The sequence below is a fragment of the Gossypium hirsutum genome, chromosome D12, assembly GCF_007990345.1.
Source record: "Gossypium hirsutum isolate 1008001.06 chromosome D12, Gossypium_hirsutum_v2.1, whole genome shotgun sequence".
NCBI lineage: Eukaryota > Viridiplantae > Streptophyta > Magnoliopsida > Malvales > Malvaceae > Gossypium > Gossypium hirsutum.
The window spans coordinates 15,076,125-15,096,532 of record NC_053448.1 but is presented as its reverse complement, the minus strand read 5'-3'; the positions used below and the strand labels follow the sequence as shown (position 1 = coordinate 15,096,532).

The following is a 20,408-nucleotide window of genomic DNA, read 5'->3' as shown; positions in this document are numbered from 1 at the left end:
GGACGCCTTAAGCCGGAAATCATTGTTTGCTTTACGAGCGATGAATGTGCACTTGTCTGTTCTACCCGACAATGTGTTAATAGCTGAATTAAAAGCCAAACCATTATTGATTCATCAAATTCGTGAAGCCCAGAAAGTTGATGATGAATTGGTTGCAAAACGGGCTGAGTGTGCTCCGAACAAGGAATCGGAGTTTCAAATTGATGATGATGATTGTTTGAGGTTCAGAAGTCGTTTGTGTATTCCAAGGAGTTCAGAACTCATTTCGATGATTCTGAACGAAGCCCATTGTAGCCGAATGTCAAGTCACCCGGGGAGTACGAAAATGTACAACGATTTGAAACGTTGGTTTTGGTGGCATGGTATGAAACGAGACATCTTCGACTTTGTTTCGAGATGTTTAATATGTCAACAAGTGAAAGCAGAACATCAAGTGCCTTCAGGATTACTTCAGCCGATCATGATACCCGAGTGGAAATGGGATCGAGTCACAGTGGACTTTGTGTCCGGACTGCCATTGTCAACAAGTAAGAAGGATGCGATTTGGGTTGTTGTTGATAGACTGACTAAGTCGGCTCACTTTATCCCCGTGTGTATGGATTTTTCATTGGATAGACTAGTTGAATTGTACGTTTCTCAGATTGTGAGATTACACGGGGTACCTATTTCTATCGTGTCGGATAGAGATCCGAGATTCACCTCGCGACTTTGGAGGAAATTGCAAGAAGCTTTGGGTACCAAGCTGCATTTTAGCACTGCTTTTCATTCCCAAACCGATGGTCAATCTGAGCAGATAATTCAGATACTTGAGGATATGTTGAGATGTTGCATCCTCGAGTTCAGTAGTTCATGAGAACGGTATTTACCTTTGATTGAATTCGCTTACAACAATAGTTTTCAATCAAATATTAAGATGGCACCTTACGAGGCCTTGTACGGTTGTAAATGCCGTACACCATTGTTTTGGACCGAGCTCGGTGAAAGTAAAATTTTCGGAGTTGATTTGATTAAGGATGCCGAACAGAAAGTAAAGGTAATCCGTGAAAGTCTGAAAGCAGCCACAGATCGTCAAAAAAAAATCGTATGCGGATTTGAAACGAGAGGACATTGAATATCAGGTGGGAGATAAAGTGTTCCTTAAAGTTTCGCCTTGGGAAAAGGTACTCAGGTTTGGCCGTAAGGGCAAGTTGAGCCCGAGATTCATTGGGCCGTACGAAATCTCCGAACGAGTTGGTCCGGTTGCGTATAGATTGATTTTGCCCTCTGATCTTGAAAAGATTCACGACGTCTTTCATGTTTCGATGCTTCGACGCTATCGATCTGATCCATCGCACATAATTAGCCCATCAGAGGTTGAAATTCAAGCCGATATGAGTTATGAAGAAGAGCCGATGCATATCCTAGCTCGTGAAGTGAAGGAGTTGCGAAACAAAAGGGTTCCGTTAGTGAAGGTGTTATGGCTCAAACACGGGATCGATGAAGCTACTTGGGAAACCGAGAGCTCGATGAAAGAACGATACCCGAACCTATTTACCGGTAAGATTTTCGGGGACGAAAATTTCTTAAGTGGGGGAGAGTTGTGACAGCCCAAAATTGACCCTAGTCGGGAAGTGGTTTCGGGACCACAAAACCGAGTCATAAAAATAATTGATTTTGCATATTCTATGCTTATTATGTGTGTACATGAGTATGTGGAAGTTTCATTCTCCAATTTTGCCAATTGCATGAGAAATTATTAAATAGGGATTTATATGAGACATGGTGAAAATATGATAGGCTAATTTAAAATGGTCTATTAATGCATGTTGTGAAAATGATGGGTTTGCATGTCAAATTACCCAAAATTTGAGCTAGTGGTTGGCCATGCTATGGGTGGAAACATGTTGGGAACATGTTGGCCTAGTGAGGTATGTAGGAAAAAAATAAAATAAGGGGCATGGGCATAAAATAATGAAAAGGAGTATGATGAATACAAAAAAAAAATGTGTGTAGTTGTTCCCCCCCCCCATTGCCGTGAGCTAAAGAAAAGAAAGGAGAAAATTTTTGTTCATCCTTTCTCATCTTCATTTAGCCGAAACTAGAAAGAAAAAAACAAAGAAAAAAAATGCTCATCCTTTGGTTCATCCTTGGCCAAAAATTTTAAGGAGGAAGGAAGAAGAAAGGTTGAAGAGGTTCGGCCATGCATGTAGCTAGGCTAAGGTATGTTTGATGATGTTCCATGAGATGCAATGCATGTTTTAGTTGTTAGCTTGAGTTCTACCTAGCCCATGGTCTAAATCTTGCTATGTGATGGAAATGACACTCGGCCATGGATGCATCATTCTTGGTTGATGTTTGATGTTGTGGTGATGAGGCATGAGGGTGAGTTAAGATTTGGCCTAGGTGGAGTTTGTGTTAATGCCATTGCATGCTAAAAATGAAGCTTGTTAATGATGCATGTGATGGTGGCTTGATGATTCTTGAACCTCCTTTTTAGCATTTTTGAGTGAGCACATATGTGCATTGGTTGCTAAATGGAGAAGAATCGGCTAGCAAGTTGTGTGCTAAGACCGAATATAACTTTTGCATGTTAATGAGCAATGCATGTGTTAAATTGATGGAAAGGGAGAGGATGCTTTACTAGTGTGTATATGTGTGTATTAGCCAAGTTTTGAACTTGAAACAAAAGGGTGTTTAGTCAATACAAGTGACCATACTTGTAGAATGTATTAAGTGTTGAAATCGGCCCCAAAATAGACATGCATATTCGGCCAAGGGGGAAAAATTAGCTAAAATGTTGAGTTTGATTCATGATTAGATCATGTTTTAAGCAAATTAAAATCATGCTCTTTGTGTGGCTATTGAGCCGAATTTGCAAGAATGATAAATGTCTTGTGTTTGAGTTTTGCTAACGAAAATGATATACGAATGGGCCATGATTTATTGTTAAATGTGCATGGTTATTTGAATGATGTCCGGGCTAAGTCCAGAAGGCTTGTGCTAAGTGACAATATCCGGACTAAGATCCGAAGGCATTTATGCGAGATACTAATTCCGGGCTAAGCCCGAAGGCATTTGTGCGAGTTACTAAATTCGGGTTAAGTCCCGAAGGCATTTGTGTGAATTACTATAACCGGGCTATGTCCCGAAGGCATTTGAACGAGGAGCTATATCCGGTTAAATTCCGAAGGTACGTGATTTGGGAATGAATGAACTTGCTGTAAAATTCCAGTTAATACTCTCGAAACATCCCAACATTGAGGTATGTTTCGTATGTGCTTGAATTTAGTTGAGCCCTTACAAATAAGTATTCGCTCAGTTAATAAACGAGCTACCGGCCTTTGGCTGAGTTGATCTTTTGTGTATGTACATAAGGGTTGATAATGTGAAGCAAGTACGATATCGTAAATTTGTGCGTATGAAATTATCCGTTTAGCTATATGAATGCTATACTTTTGTTGTGCTGGAATTCCTTGCTCAAAACTTACTAAGCATAAATTGCTTACTCCGTTTCATTGCTCCTCTGTTTTATAGATTTGGTTCTCCAGCTATCGGACTCGGGATCTTGAAGTCAAAGTCGCCCACACTATCAAAGCCCCCCTTTTGGTACAATTTTGGTTGAACTTCGAAATGGCATGTATAGGACTACCCGTTTGTTGTGGGTCGTGGACCCTTTGGACTTGTATAAATTTTGGATAGCCATGCGAAAATGGCTTATATGTGTTTGAGTATAATGTTATAATCATTTGGTGTGGATATGCTTGACAAGGATTGGCCACGGGGATGGTTAATCACTTTCATAAATTGTGCTATTTATGCAAAAAGGGCTAGTTGAATCATGGAAACCATGAAATAGGTAAAGTCTACCTTAAAGGCAGATGCTGACAGCAGCAGTGATGTAGATTTGGAAAATCACTAAAAATAGTAGGAATGGAATTAAATAGTGAATAAATTATTCAAACAAACCTTGATGAATCTACTTTCATAGGAAAGTAACGAAACAATCATACGGACAGTATGTTAAGAGATATTCAGGTTCTCGTGAGACAGGGCCAGAACGGTTTCTGGATTCCCTGTTCCGACTTTGGAAATTCATTATAAATTAACCAGAGATAATTAGGAGTCATACCATATATGTATAGATTCCTCTCTGAGTCTAGTTTCTATAGAAACAAACTGCATCAGTATTGGAGCCCTGTACAAGGAGATATCGAAGTCGTAATGCGCAAAGGTCAGGGTAGTCGATCCCTGTAACATGGGAGACGTTGACTAATAAACTGTACTAATTGGCCTGACCAAAAATTCTAGAAAAAAATATGTAGATGGGCATATGAGTCTAGTTTCAGGGAAAAATCACGAAACTGATTTTCGAGTTGTGAAACTCAAGATATGATTTTTAAAGCGACTATTACGCAGATTGGCAGTGTCTGGAAAATTTTTAAAAGTCTGTTAACACCTCGTGTTCGACTCCGGTGACGGTCTCGGGTTCGGGGTGTTACACTTAGTCTAATCGAAATTGAGAAAATCAATTGAAAGACTAATATCTCATCTATCAAGTCCGATTGGGAGATACCTTGCCTCAGGTATCAAAGTGGATAACTCTTAGAAGATAGAGACATAGATGTGACCAACTGGACTGATAGTGCATCAGACAAAACCCAAATAGAAGAGATATTAGATCTCTTTATGGATTGATGTTCATAGTGTAGCATACCTTAATCTTAAGTGGATGATGGACTATATATGTATAACTCATATGTTTTGATGTAAATGAAATCCTGGTTTCAAATAGATAAAAGTCTATTCAACCAAGCTGACAATTTTCAAGCTCAAAAGATCAATCAACTTGTGACGAATTTTTAGATGGGGTTCCAAGCATTTACGGGCTAAGATGTCTGCATAGAATTTGAATATCTATCTCTTATCTTTAAAACGTACTTTGAATCACTCGATTTTGAGTTCAAGAACTCAAGTTATGATCATTTTACTGAAGACTACGCAAGTAAAATTTTTGGACGGGATTATTACGAGAAATTATGAGTTTCGAGCTTTAATTCAAGTCATATTGAGTTTGATATTTAGGCTTAATTTTTATTATATATGAACTTAATATTATTTATTAGGCTTTGTTATTTATTTATTCTAAATTTTATGATATTTTTAAGTATTTTAAGTTGTTTAGGAGTTTTATGTTTCTTAGCCAATAAGAAAGTTTAGTTCCACTAGAACGAATTCTTTTTTAGATTAATTAGAGTTTCATTATACATAAGAGTTTTATTTTGATGTAATTAGTTAGTCTATATAAAGGCCCCTTCATATTTGTTATTGACATACCTTGATTAATAAATTTCAACTCTTTGAGTTATTTCTCTTTATGAGATTTCTCTTTTGATTATTTTAGAGGTAGGTTTTCTTCTTAATTTCTCTTTGAAATTGTAGGGGAACTCTTCACCCTCCGGTTTACTAGGGTTAGACCTTAGAGGGTTTGTTAGAGCCATTTGTAGAGCTTGTTGAAGATCATTTTTCAAAGGGTTTCCAAGGACATTGATTTTTCATCAAGATTGGTTGTTTTTATTGAACCTTTGTTCTTCAAATGGGACAATCTTTTCATCATCCATCTTATTTTCGTTTTCTTCCATTCAATATTTTTTTCATCTCACCCTAGTATTATTTTTTCTTGATTTTATGTTTTGTTTTTTCTCTTTATTTCTATTATTTCTAATTCTTTTGTTTCTTTTTTCAGGTCAAATAAAAAACTTTCTCGAGTCGAACAACTTGAATACAATCTTGGTTCGCTGCCTGCTATTAGATATTGAATTGAAAGCTGACACGCTGTGTATATGACTTATACAGTATGTAGCGTTATTCCACAACAGTGAAAATCATCGCCCAATAAATGGTAAATGATATCCTCTCGTTGACATTACATGATAGATGAAAAGTAAACATGACGATGGATAATTTGTCTTTGTGATAAATTATTTAGTTATTATTTGATAGTAACTGACTTTTCGTGAATGAATATATAATTACCATAAGATAAAATAGGATCACATTAAGAGAGAGGATTTATCCAAAAGAGATCAAGGATATCCTATGTGTGTAACACACTTATGACAAGGCCATTGAACGAGCACTTGATCAGTAGCTTTCGTAATGATATATAATAAGGGAAAGCTCAATTATGATACTTTAATGAAATGACTTCATTTCTAAATAGTCTTATAATTAATACACGAATAGCTAGAACTTAATTACAAATTATTTGAGTTTTAATTATATATATCTAATCAAACCCTCCGTTAGCTCGAGATAATCAATAATGAATTGCATGTAGAACCAACAATATGAAATGAATGAAAACGATCATGTATCATTATCCGCAGTGAATTTATTTTCTTACTAAGTACAAAAGATGACTTACAAATTGTTTTAAGTTCTTCGAATCATTATTTAATTAATATAATTAAATAATTGAAATTAGAAGAAGTAAATTCAAGTTTTCAAAAATATTAAAAGACAAATTTATTATTGAAGGATTCCAGAAAACTGAATTAAATGAAAACGGAAAAGCCTCTTCTATTCGAAGAAATTATGAATGGTCTTGCAAGACAAGATTGTTCATATCATCGCTCTAAAGCTATTACTTACCACTATCATTACCAAAATGCAACTGCCCTCGTCAATATGGTCACTATCTATTTTCTTTTTCTTCTCAATTTAACTTTCTATCTGTCAGAATTTATATATATATATATCAACGTTTTCTTAAGTTTATTTACAAATGATCGATGATAACTGCTTATTATTATTGTTGTTATGATGATCATGTTGATGATGATTCATGCCGTATGTTTTATGCATTTATTTGAGTTTTTATTATCGGTAAACTATTCAGTTGATCATCCAATTTTTAAAATGTTTTCATTTTAGTCATCTAAACATTAAACCTTTAATGGTAGTTGACTATACAAGCAATATCATGTTTACACTCTCATTTTGATCGTTCAACTTCTAGGCCGTTTTTATTTTGGTCACCTAAATTTTTTTTTTAAGTATTGATCGAGGTAAAAAATTAAGGATTAAATTTAAAAATAGGCAAAATCTAAAATAATACATTAAAGATGTCAAATTGTACTTGTTTACCCCATTGCCGAAAGTTTTAAATTTCTCTTTTCTTGCAATACTAAAATTTTAAATTTTATCATTTTCGAAATTTTTTATCCCTTCATAGTGTCAACCGACTTGTTACTATACTATTAATTAATTTAATATTATTCTAAAATTTAATATTTATTTTATTTTTTTAGATTATCCTTAACAAAATAAACTCAAATAACTCATATTTAATAATTTTCTACGAAAATAAACTTATTTTAATTACAAAATCTCTAATCTTTCATGTAAAGCTAAAAGAATAGAAAAAAAGAAATTCTTAAAATTAATTTAATTAATTGCTTGTTGTTCGTTTAGATAAAAAAGTGAAAAAAATTTAAATGTTGTTTGACACGAAAGAGAAAATTAATCAATTGCAATGATTTTCATTACTTTTAGCTTAGCATAAAAAAATTCATGATTATATAATTAAAAGAAATTTTGAGTTTCATAAACAATTATTAAAATTGAATTATTTGAGTTGATTTTAATTTGAAAATATAAAATAAATTTTAAAATTTTAGATAAAAATTAAATTAATTAATTTAATTAATTTTGATATTGTAGTGATAAATCTACATAAACTATAAGGGATAAAAAAATATTTAATTGATTTGGATATTTTAAATTTTTAAATTTTAAAGCAAGAAGAAAAAAGAACTTTGGAAGGAGTAAACAATTACATTTGACAATTTTTTAATGCATTATTTTAGTTTCTACCATTTTTTCACTTTAGTCTTTAATGTTTTTTTTACCTCAATCAATGCTTTTAAAAAATATTTTTTGAATAACTAAAGTAGAAACAACCTAAAAGTTTGGAGACTAAAATAATAGTGTAAACATGATGTTACGTGTACAATCAATTAGTCATTAAAGATTTAACACTTGAATGTCTAAAATAAAAATGCCCTAAAATTTGAACAATAAAAATTACCAAAATTTTATTTTGAGAAACTAAAATAAAAACGTTCAAGTTTGAACTTGTTTACTGTTTTATTTTTCATATCTTTTAAATTATTCATCTGCATTCCATGTACAATAAAATAATGCCATTTTAATATCAGCAAAGTCAAACCAATGAACCAACCTCAATTGACTGTCAAAGATGAAAATCATTAATCATTTATTTAATGCAATTATGGTTATGGACGCAATTTTCACCAAAGGGTTTGATTGATATTTTCAAAAAAGTAAAAGAGCTTTTCATTTTTCACACTTTCATACTCTTAAACCTGAATTAAATACCTATGTACTTTACTTTTTATTCAAACATCGGGTTGAGGACTACAAATGCTATTTCGAAGAAGGTTTTGCAATTAAGATATGGTGTGTTGAAAATGAAAAAGGACTATATATATATGATTTTGCTTTCGACCACCAAAATGTATTTGGTATCAAGTTCAGCGTCAAAAACCTTTGGAAATGTGACTCCACCTTTTCTCCACTAACTTTTCTGGCAGCTTTACTTAATACAATGTTGATTGTTGAACGTATTCCAGGAGAGGAAATAAACAAAAACGCACATTCCTACAAGAAAACTACAAAGATAACATACGATTTAACTAACTTAGGAAATAGATATACGGTCGATTCGAAATGCAATCGCAGCTGGCAAGTTGTAGGCAATTAACGCTGCAACTTCAAACATGTAATCTCAATCCTATACGTTGGGTGAATTACAATAGTTATGTTAGAAACAAAAAGTGACAGCTTATCTAATCCTTCCTCAACCATAATCCAAGTACGTCTTCTATTTATAAAGATTCACTTCTACCGGTATAAACCTAAAATAATTTAATATCTTTTCGTAACTTTTTCTATAATTAATATTTTAACAATCAACCGTTAAATTTATCAATATATTTATACTTATCATGCATATAATTTTTTTAATTGATACAATATCTTTATCATATTAATCTAAAATAGTGTCTATATTAATATATATATTTAATAATTAATTTTTTTATACAAAAAATGAATAATTTAATATTTTTAATTTATTCCAAATTAGACATGATCTACATGAATGAAACATGAAATATGACGATTGGATTATTAAAACATTAATCGTATAAAACATTATAAAATGATATAAAATCACTTGAGTTTTACACTGAAATAATTGGATCCTTCCCCTATATATTAAAATGTAAAAAGTGAAAATTAGAGGACAAGGATATTCTAGAGTATTATTACCAAGCTAACGGTAGATTCCTTCATCTATGATGTCTTTTCTTAGACTTGACACGCTTATGAAATACCCATTTAACCACCAGAAAACAACCAAGAGCCACCTCTGCTACCGTTATCATCTTCAAACCTAGATTCATCAGGTCCAATTTTGTCATTTAAAATGAGAAAAGCAAATCACATAAACAAATACAAGCACAATGAACGAGATTTATAAGCACACTACTTCTATGTTGGACTCATTCTTAATTTTCACCATCAAAATACAAGTACGTAAGGAAAGGAAGATTCATTAATGTGCTATATATACTGCATTAATTACACATTTGGCATTCATTAAGCAAATGAAAAACCTCGTTAATACTCATGTCTTACTGGTTGTTTTTTACCATGTCATGCATATGTACATGTGTGTCCGTTTATTCATTGTCTAGTTTACTACCTCAACTATAATAAATTTGAAGATCTGACAACTAAAGTTTGAAAATTAACAATTATGTATCAAACTTTGCTTTTCATAAAGACAATAAGAATGCACCACTTCTAAATATGCCACCTGATTTTACATTTTTTCTCCTTTCTAAAATGATTACAAATATGGAAAATTAAAAACATTCTTCCTCTCAAATCTTTAGTTTCAAAATTAAGAACAAAAAATTATGAAAATTGAAAAAAAATTATTTTATTAGTTTTCTAAATTAATAAAATATGAAAAAATTTATTGTAGTTCTATAACTTAAAGTTAAAAAAAAAAAAAGAACAAAAAAACTTTTTTTTTTCTTTTAAACAGAACAAAGTGCGATTGGAGAATAAGAGGAAAAAGATGAAGCAAAGATAAGGGGACGACCAACCAACCACTAATTTGACCAAATTGAGGTAGATTATTACCAATCTACCCGAATGGAGGTAAACCATTGTTACGTGCTAAACATGAGAAGAATTAAAAGAAAAGAAAGCGGGAAAAGAGTAGAGAGAAGATATTGAAATTCTGAAAATTTTGGGTAATAGTCAATTGACTGGCCCATACACAGAATGAAACAAATCCAATCAATATTATCAACAGTGTAGGCACAGTGTTACTGCAAGCATAACGGTGTCAATTTGTAATATAGTTATACAATGAAACATTTAGGGAAGTACTCCAAGGATTGTTCTTCCAAGGAAATTGCTAAGAGAAAACAGTGCTAATCGATTAACCTACAGGGCAATTAAAAGTCTAATTGGTTTAAGGATCATTATTGCAATTTGATTAAGAATCATTAAACAACTAACCTATCTTATCAATTAAAGAAACTAACCTAGACTCCCTCTTTCTTATCTTAGACTATGCAAATAATCAAGACAATAGTCAATTGGTCAATTAATTATTTACAAAACTACATGCATGTCCCGATTACATTGATTAATACTCTTAAGTAGAAACTTCCTCTCAATCTCATCCTAACATAAAAATTACCACCTAGGATCTCCTACCGATCTCACCTAGTTAATAAATCACCTCTCGATTTCACTATTCGACAGAATTATACCAAAATCTACACAATAGAATCTCCAATCAATTTAGATCTTCCACTAGAAGCGTCAATTCTAATATACTAAGCAATTTGATATAATTGAAGCAATTAACCAAGATCATGCATATCAACTTAGATTAACAATTAGCATCACAATCAACCGTCAAGAAAATTTAAAACAAGATAAGTTCAAAATGCAAGCAACCATTCTAACATTCAATCAATAAAAGATGAACAAGAACCAAAGTTAAAAATGCTCATTCATAAAGAAGAATCTAATTCAAAGCTGAAACTTGCTTGATCTTCTGTTAACATAGCCTTCAACAAAAGAAAAAATGAAAAAGCTAAAGCAAAGCTGAATCTCTCTACTCAATTTTCTCTTAATTTTAATGTAAAAAATGTTTAATGTGTTAAATTCTCGAATCTATGTATTATGTGTATAATCTAATAGAAAGAGAGTTTATATAGTAATGAGCCAAAAGACTCTTGTACCCTTACTAAAAACCCACTTATTAAAGGCTGAAAACTCAAAATGACACAAAAATGCCCTTAGCCGTCTAGGGGGCAAAGGTGTAGAATTTTATTTATCTTGTGATTTTTAATTATTTGTCTCAATTTTTTCGTTGCACAAAAATTATATGATCATGGTATTGGCTTGCGTGGATGCATAAAATAAAATTGAAGCAAGAGTGTGAATTTGGTACGTGCATGTGTCACAAAAATAGATCTTTCTTCTCACAATCCGTGTGACGTTAAACAATTTTTTCGCTTCAAACGTGTTGAAGCCAACTTAACTATTGCAAAGTGAAGATTTTTGCAAAATTCTTTTAGGGCACTGAAATATTGCGAAAATAATCTTTAAGAAAAACGCGAAAGAGCATAATAGCCACAAAAAAAATAATGCATACAAGGTATTTTAATAAATACTCTTAATATATTCTTTAACTCAAAGAATAGAATATAATAGATACAATAGATGATTACAAAGGAGTGGGGAAACTCTATTTATAGTTGAGCTTCCCAAAAACGACGGTATAGATTGAGTTACATCAACGAACGAGATTGAAGCCTATCTGCAATTAAAGGATTTACACAATCTCCAGGATTACAAAATTAAATCTTATCAGATTATAAATCTTCTAAGACTAATTTCTTGTTTACCAAGGAAGCCCTACTTTCCCATAATTGCTTCGATGGGCCACTAAGGCTTTAAGTGGATGGACTTCGTCACTAGTTCTTCGAATTGGCCCAGTTCGTATGGGTCAAATGAGTCTCATTTAATATGTAAATCTCCATAAAACACTTTTATTTCAATGGTCACGAGCTTTGAACCAAGGCTCGTGATATTCTCCCCCTCCCTTGTTGCTTCAAGGTGAACAACACAAGTACAAACTTATGGTCCCTTAATAGCGGATGCTCGAGACATATGACCGGTGACAATAGTCATTTTATCGAATTGAAGTTAAAAAATAGAAAAAAAAAGTTACATTTGGTGACAATTCCAAAAGACAAATAGAAAGAATCGACTCTATTGATAAAAACTCTTAATCTTTATTGAAAATGTTTTGTATGTCAATGGTCTTAAGCAATGCCAATGAATATTCGATTACTCAATGGATAAATACAAATGAGGGGAAGCTCTTTATTTATTGTTGAGCTCCCCCAGATCCAACAGTACAATTAAAATTACATTAACATCTAAAAGCTGAAAGTCCTAAGGGATATAAATACTATATACTTTTATCCCTCAAGAGAACAAACATTCACCATGGTAACTCTAAGCTTCAAGTAGATGGTCTTCTTCATGTGTTCCATGAATCAAACTAGTTTAAGTGAGTTAAATGAGTCTCATTTAACCAATTGATCTTATTAGGCGGCTTTATAAGCTTTAGCCAAGGACTTTGATCTGCGACCCATGACATTAAAACAAGCTTGAACGGTTATAATTAAATCACAGCTTTGTATCTAACCTTTATCGTTCTCTTATTGTGTGAAATGCTATTAATGACTTTCCACTTTCCAAAATAAAAAGAAACATATAAGCTATTAAATTAAATTAATTCATAAAACTCGTCTCTTTCTCTACTCTTTGGCCTCTGCTTTAGTTTTCCTCTCTCCCTCCATCTCCCTCTATTATATTAGAGTTTAACAAAAAACTCTAAACTTTCTGCTCTTAACTCTCTTCTTAATAGCTAACTCTTATAAAATACAATCTCAACTATTTTTTTCTTTAACCCATTCTCACCCATATCCGACATGTTTCGAAAATAAGAAAACCCTTAAGATTGACTCAATTCATGTTGTGATGTGTTGAATTGACGAGTGCATGTTCATTTCTTACTCTTAAAAACTATTTTCTGATGGTTTTCACTCTCTTTTTTTTGTATAGTTTTCATTTTCCTCCTAAGGAATGGTAATTTAATGCATATAGCACACCATTATTCCCGCTTTTTTTACGGTCACTATTGGTCAATAATGGTGTAAAATATTTTCACATCATTATTCAGGAGACCAATTGTGGTGGATGATGGTGCTACCGCGAAATAGCAACTATTGTACTGCTATAGCACCGCTTTTTGAAACCTTTCCATATAGATATTAAGAGTCTTTATTTTAGAGCTCTTGCTTTAAACTTAGCTTATAAGTCTTTTATTCAAAGAAATAAACCTATGTAACCTTTATTTGAGAGGTTAACTGATAACAACAAAATTAACTCAGAATTTATTCCAATATTCAGAGGTTTAAAATTCTCTCTTAACAAGTCTAAGGTTTGATATTCCCTTTAACAAGTTCCACTTGTTCAATATAAGTCATTCATGCGAAAAAAAAAAGCAAAGACGAGGAAAAGCCCCACTAAGTAAAACAATTTTCTTACAAATCATCTAGTAACTCAACACTATAACACTAAAAAGTGTCACGGGGATAAAATTTTAATTTCACAATCCGTGCAGCCTTAGGCAATTTCTTTATTTCAAATCCGCCTAAATCAATCTAGCACTCAAAAAGTGAGAACGCATAATAGAAATTCTTGAAAGCACCGAAAATAAACCAAAAGCAACTTCAGGATAAAAAAGAACAAATCAAACAGAAAAATCATAAGAAAACAACACTCATAAGGTGCTTAAGTAAATGCTCTCAAAGTATTTTCACTAACTTTGAATAGAGTACAATGGGATGATTGCAAAAGAAGGGAAGGCCTCTATTTATAGTTGAGCCCACCAAGTTCAACGATACAGTTTACTTTACATCAACGGTCAAAATTAAAATCAATCTACAATTCAGATTCTTAAATGATTTACATGATCCCCTAATATTACAAAAACAAATCTTCTAAGATTACAAATCTTCTAAACTTAGTTTTCATATTTACCATGGCAACTTTAATTTTCCTTAATTGCTTCACTATGACACCAATATTTCAAGTAAATGGGTTTCTCTACATGTTCTACAAATCGAGCTAGTTCAAATGAGTCAAATGAGGTCCATTTAATCAATTGACATCCATGAGATGTTCTGTGCGCATTTGTCACGAACTTTGATTCGCGACCCGTGGCACAAGTACGCATAAGAGTAAGAATGAAGAGTTGGTACAAGAAATTGGAACATTGTTATGAATGCCTTAAAAAACCAAACTTAAAGAGTCAAAATGGAAAGATAAATAACTTTATTTTAATAATATTCTTAATTAGAATAATTTATTAAGGAAGCAATTTTTTATAATTAAAAATATTTAATTTTAAATTCGTTAACTATAATTTTTTTAGTCTACAAAAATAAAATCCTATGTAACCTCTATTTAAGGGGAGAATTCTAGTAAAAAAATAAGACAAATTATTCTGAAGTTTAAGACTCTTTCTACCAAATCTAAGGTTAACTCCCTTTGACAAGTTACATGTAATATTAATCATGGATTATTCATGAGGTAGGAACCAAAACAAGGCTAAAGCTTCATCAATCAAAATAGCTTTTTCTATGAATCGCTTCATGACCTAGTCCCATAGTTTTTGAAATCGGAAAGGACTAATCAATCGAACCAATTGGACTAAGAATTGGTTGATACATCAATCCAGACAAAAAGGTTAACGATAACATATTTATTTTGCATATTTACATGCTCAAATTAACTTGTTCTTAAATTAATTCTTGTTAATTGATGATTTTTATGTTTAAATCTTGTCAGGAATGAAATTCAGATACTTTAATGCAAAAAACAAACAAAAAAGAATCCAATTGGAGCATGAACAATAAAAGAGAGGTTAAATCTGAAATTTGGAGATATTAAAGGACTGATCAGATTTTTTTGACCTTGTAAAAGCCAAATTTAGAAAATAAAATCTGATATTTTTCATTTAATTAGTGGATAGGTAGGATTAGCCTAATTTTTGTATATGGTTTATGTATAAATAGATGGTATGGTGTACTTGAAAAGACACCTTGAATTCACTTGAAATTGAATAAAATTATTTTTTTCCCTTCCAATTTCATGTGTTAGTAAGCATACTGCCATTCCATTTCCATCTTCTTGTTTGTTTATAAAATTGTTCAATTATTTTTCAAGTCCCTTCCCTTTTCATCTACCACCATTTCTATTTAAACCATTTCCATAAACCAACAAAAGTATGATTAATTTCATGCTTCATTAAATCTCTACTTAGCTTTAGACTGGTATTCTTTCCGATCAAAAACCGTGAGAAATGTATCCACACTAGAAATCTATCATAACGGTATTCATCATCTCTTTGGAATATCAAGATTGACAAATTCATCCATTAAAATTAACTCGATTTTAACACGGTGCATGTTGGGTTGGAGTCGTTTTAGCGTACAATTGGAAAGACGAGTCGATCGTGTTGTATTCGAATTCTCGCGAACAAATTGGCATATCCTGGCGGGGTCATACTAGTGAGGTTTTCGTCAAGGGAGATAATGATCGGATTTAAACGTCTCACGCAGTTGAGGCTGTTAATTTGAGTTAGGTTCTTTAGAACGCAAGGCTACCGAAGTCTTGAATCGCGAACGCGTATATCGCGGTTACCTAATCTGTAAAGGTTGATTTGCAGGGCATACTGAAATCAACGAGAGGAATAATTGGTGGTTAAAACGTTCTTAGCCGCTATAACCAACTTATTGTTTAGAGGAGAAAACTCTAAACATAAATAGGCAAGGTTAGTTTGGTGGCTCTTCATACGATTATGATCAGAGAGAGCTAGAGAAACCAAATCTCACATGGATGACATTCGAAGGATATTGCACTTTGAGATTTAGCCCACCACTACACAGTAACCCTAGAACAAGTTGAAATGGGCTAAAACAATTGAGTATAAACATCAATTTCAAGGGTTGTTGCCACGTGCTAATATAGTGTGAGTGGACCATCAACTTGTTTGCTGCAAGATTAACTAGTACGAAACCTAAGATGGCAAGAAAACATGTTTTTTATATAAAACAAGAAGATAGTATCTTATATCAACTCTAATCAACTTTTTTTTTATAAATTGACCATCTCTAATCAACTTATGACTAGCACCAATGATAATTGATTATTTTTGTCCTACACCACCCTAATCAACTAGTGACTAACAACAACGATAATTGGATAACTCCCTAACACATGCCTAAATAACTTGTACTTGGTAATATGGATAATGGGAAAACAAACAACGCGAATCACTCAACCTTGAAAAGAAAGGCTCACAAATTAAATTTATTAAACTAAAATCTCCATGCTTTACAATGACTAACCAAGTCAAACATTTATAAGCCAAAGTCCTATCCAATTCTAAATAAATTAAACTATCTAATAAACCAATCAAAAATCAACTTTAAAACTTCTAATGAAAATAACTCTTAAATAAACTATCTTAACAAATCATAATTGAAGAGTTTTATTTACAATATACTTCTAATAATTATATATAACTATTTTAAATAATAAAAAACCTAAACTATGCTAAATATCTAGAGTTCTACTTAACACATATCATTAATGGACTTAGGCTTGATTCGTTGATGCAAAATCCTCCATACCTTGTTCAGGCAATGAATTTATCATGGGTCTTTGAGAAGAAACAACTAGCAAGAATGACAAGCATGTCAAGAGAACAGTAACAGACGGACTTGAATACTAAAGGCATCAACATAGCAACAACATTTCCCCTTTTTGTTGCTTAAAACAACTCCAAGAATGATGGGTGGGCAATAGGTTTAGTGCACCCCTTCCTTTTATTAAAAAGTTAACTCATGAAAAGATGGGTGAACAAAGGGAAAAGGATTCTTTGCTACAATTGTGACTAAACATACTAATTCGGGCACCAATAAAAAAAAATTATTTTGGTTAGAGATAAAGGATCCTAACAATGTTGTACAAAACCAAGACGGGAGTAGAGAAATTGAAATATCCTTGCAATCTTCCTTGTGATAACAGGCAAACAAATGTACAAACTATGCAATCTCGAGCTAGAGGACAAGTACTTTTTCCAAGACAAGTAATATATGGATGTCAAATGTCTTTGTAGGCATGACAATAAGTTAAAAGCGCCAAAGATGGAAAGAAGAGAAATAACTTTATTTTAGTGACATTCCTAATTAGAATAACTTATTTAGGAAGTATTTTATGGCAATTAAAAGTAAATTTTAGTTTCTTTAATTTCCGTTTCTTAATCTATAAGAACAGAACCTTGCGTAAACTCTATTTAAGGGACCAATTCTAAATAATAAAATAATACAAAAATCATTTCAAGTTATAGAGGTTTAAGACTATATCTAACGAGTTCAAGATTAGGAGTGCCTTTTTGTGAGTTCCATATCTTATTAATCATAAGTTCTTCACGAGGTAGGAATTGAAAAGGACTAAAGCTTTATCAATCAAAGCAGGTTTTTCTGGGAATAGCCCACTGACTCCTAACCCTATCCATAACCCATGAACTTAACAAACAACCATTTGAAGTGAGAATTATAAGGCAAACAACCCATTCATGGCCAAAGTAGTGTCGTAAATTACGTTCAATACCTGCAAGCGTCTGAATCAAGTCTTCTAATTTAATTCCAATTTTCATTTCCTTCAATTTAGTAGAGTGCAGATGAGTAGTTGTAGAAACATACTCTTCAGTTTTGTACTCGACATTACCACCCATGATACATGTGTTGGGACACAGGATGCTACCATCATACTCATCACTTCCATCACAACAATCTGAAAGATGAAGCATATATTTAAAAAAAAAAACGACAATTCTCGCCAACGATGATTTATATTAGGCTCCAAATCATAGAATTCAACACAACACTTTTGTTCAAAATCTAACACGCAAAACCAAACCATGAAAATGACAAAAGTCGGAAGGAATGAAGACCCTAAATATGTTGTGAGGCAATAAGACTAGATGGTGGTATAATGCTTTAATAAGAAAGGGCATGGAGTTAGAAACCATTTTTCAGTGGCAAAATCGGTCCTTTATAGGAAATAAAAAATAATGAGAATAAAAGGCATGCAAAGATGCAATCCTAGGTATTCTTTCTTTACCACATTAGAATACTAACTATAACGGCAGCATACACCACCGTGGAACACCCCAAAAAAAACCTCTTCATTATGAAGACCCTTAGATATCCTAGTCCATGGAAAAAGAAACATTTCCTGAACCATTGCTAGTTTCCTTCTTGAAAAATCAATCCATGTTTAATAAAAGAAACTACTGCAACATTAAGTTGTAAGATCTTAAACAAAGATAAAAGAAAAATAACAGGTTCAAATAATACTCACCACAAAAATGATCATTAACTCGAGAAGAAAAAATGAACTGAGGTATACTTCCTACATTCCTACAATAAAATTTGCCTGCTGGGCAAGCTGAAGTCCCTGCACAAACAATAAAAGGCAGCCAATGGACTAAGCAAGTCAAAATAAAATATTAGAAAACAAAAGGAATGTAGGAAGTATTTTATATCAAGTCCAAAAATGATGAAATTTTAATTATAGCGCAAAGATAATATATTTAGTACACCAGTTCAGAAAAGATCGACTCAAATTATGAACCTGAATACCCATAAATTTTCAGCAAGCTTTCTGCACCATTTGAAAGAGAAACAGCAAAAAATAACTACGGGAAACACTAGTTACAGAATTGTTCATGGACCTACAGTTTCAGACAAAAATGATACATATATTTACAAGTTTGCATACGGTTATTGCAGATCAGTTAACATAAAATATCGACTGGACTTGATATAAGTTTCGCCTTTGAACTAATCTTTAAAGGCCTCATGCCCACTCAGTAGGATTTTGTTTAAAACATATGAGATTCAGAAGCAATTACAAATGAAGTTAGGGATGGAGGGGAACAAGGGGGTCAAAGCCTAGCAGCTGAATTAAACAGTAAAAGAATAGATTCGATTACAGTAGAAGAGAATACCAGGCTCATCGGTGCCGTCAAGGCAGTCACAGAAGTTATCGTTAAGACGGTCTCTGGTAAATGATTTGGACCCATCCTTACACTTGATAACCTCCGCAGCAAAATACTTGGCATCTATTCATTTATTAACAAATTCAATTAAATTAATAATAACAAAATGGTGAAATGAGTTTGGAAATTGGATACCTAATGGGTGGATACCGAGAGGAGATTTAGAAGAAGAAACAAGCAAAAGGAAAAAGGAGACGGCAGCAAAACAAACGGGGAATCTGTGTTTTAAACATAGCCACCGCCATAACTGCATTTTCCCCCCTCTTCCTTTTCTGGAATACAAATTGTTCCATCAAATGGTTTCTGGGATGTCTTTGTAGCCTCAATTCCTTTCGAGTCTTTCAGCCATGACTTGATCCAATAGTCAATGCCTTTGGGTTCCGGTTGGTTTTTCTTTCGATTTTAAATTTAATGCACTCTTTTTTTTCGATAATGCACTTTGTCTCATTGCATAATTTTATATATACTACTAATTGAATTAATATTATGAATTAATATACCAATTCGATTATATTTCTTCAACTGAAATAAAGAATATAGTTCAAAAGTATTTTTATTTTTATTTAAAAATAAATAAAAATTATCAATAAAACATAAAGCATTAATTTTATCACTAAATCAAATATTTATCTTAAATTATTTTGTAAATTTAATTTTATTATGAACACTTTACTGCCTCCATCAATTATAATTATATATTATTACTATTATTTAAGCCTCTGATTAATTGAGTGTCATGAGTATTAAGAAAAAATTAAAAGAAAAAATTATTTTGTAATTAAAATAAATTATATTATTTTAGGATATTTAATCTTTCTATTTTTTAAAAAAATAATAAAAATTGTATATTATTGGATTTGAACTCATGCTATTTATTTCAATAAAACATTAATTTTATCACTAAACCAAATTTTTATTTTAAGTTATTTTGTACATTTTAATTTTGTTATGCACATTTTATTAACTCCATCAATTGTATTTTTATACTATTATTTAAGCCTCTACCGAAGTGAGTGTCACGAGTCAATCAGGTACTAACTCGATTAGAAAAATTACTAGAATATCCTTTCGTAATTATAATAACTTATATTATTATAGTTTATTT

At 32.1% G+C, this 20,408-nt stretch overlaps 1 protein-coding gene across 4 annotated transcripts; it reads right to left on the bottom strand.

The window, feature by feature from the left end:
- Positions 1-9,164: 9,164 nt before the first annotated feature.
- LOC107945496 (glucosidase 2 subunit beta) lies at positions 9,165-19,769 on the bottom strand. 4 transcript variants are annotated; one of them, XM_016879529.2, is made up of 5 exons: positions 19,439-19,769; positions 19,253-19,366; positions 18,604-18,699; positions 17,851-18,033; positions 9,165-9,457 (listed from the first exon to the last, which is right to left on the bottom strand). In XM_016879529.2, the coding sequence occupies exons 1-5, from the start codon at positions 19,554-19,556 to the stop codon at positions 9,354-9,356; spliced, it is 615 nt and encodes a 204-aa protein (XP_016735018.1). In that variant the 5' UTR covers positions 19,557-19,769; the 3' UTR covers positions 9,165-9,353. The 4 variants fall into 4 exon arrangements, with proteins under 4 accessions (XP_016735018.1, XP_040964451.1, XP_040964452.1 ...); XM_041108517.1 differs by having other exon boundaries at positions 17,842-18,033; positions 19,439-19,734; XM_041108518.1 differs by lacking the exon at positions 18,604-18,699 and having other exon boundaries at positions 17,842-18,033; positions 19,439-19,734.
- Between the last annotated feature and the right edge of the window lie 639 nt (positions 19,770-20,408).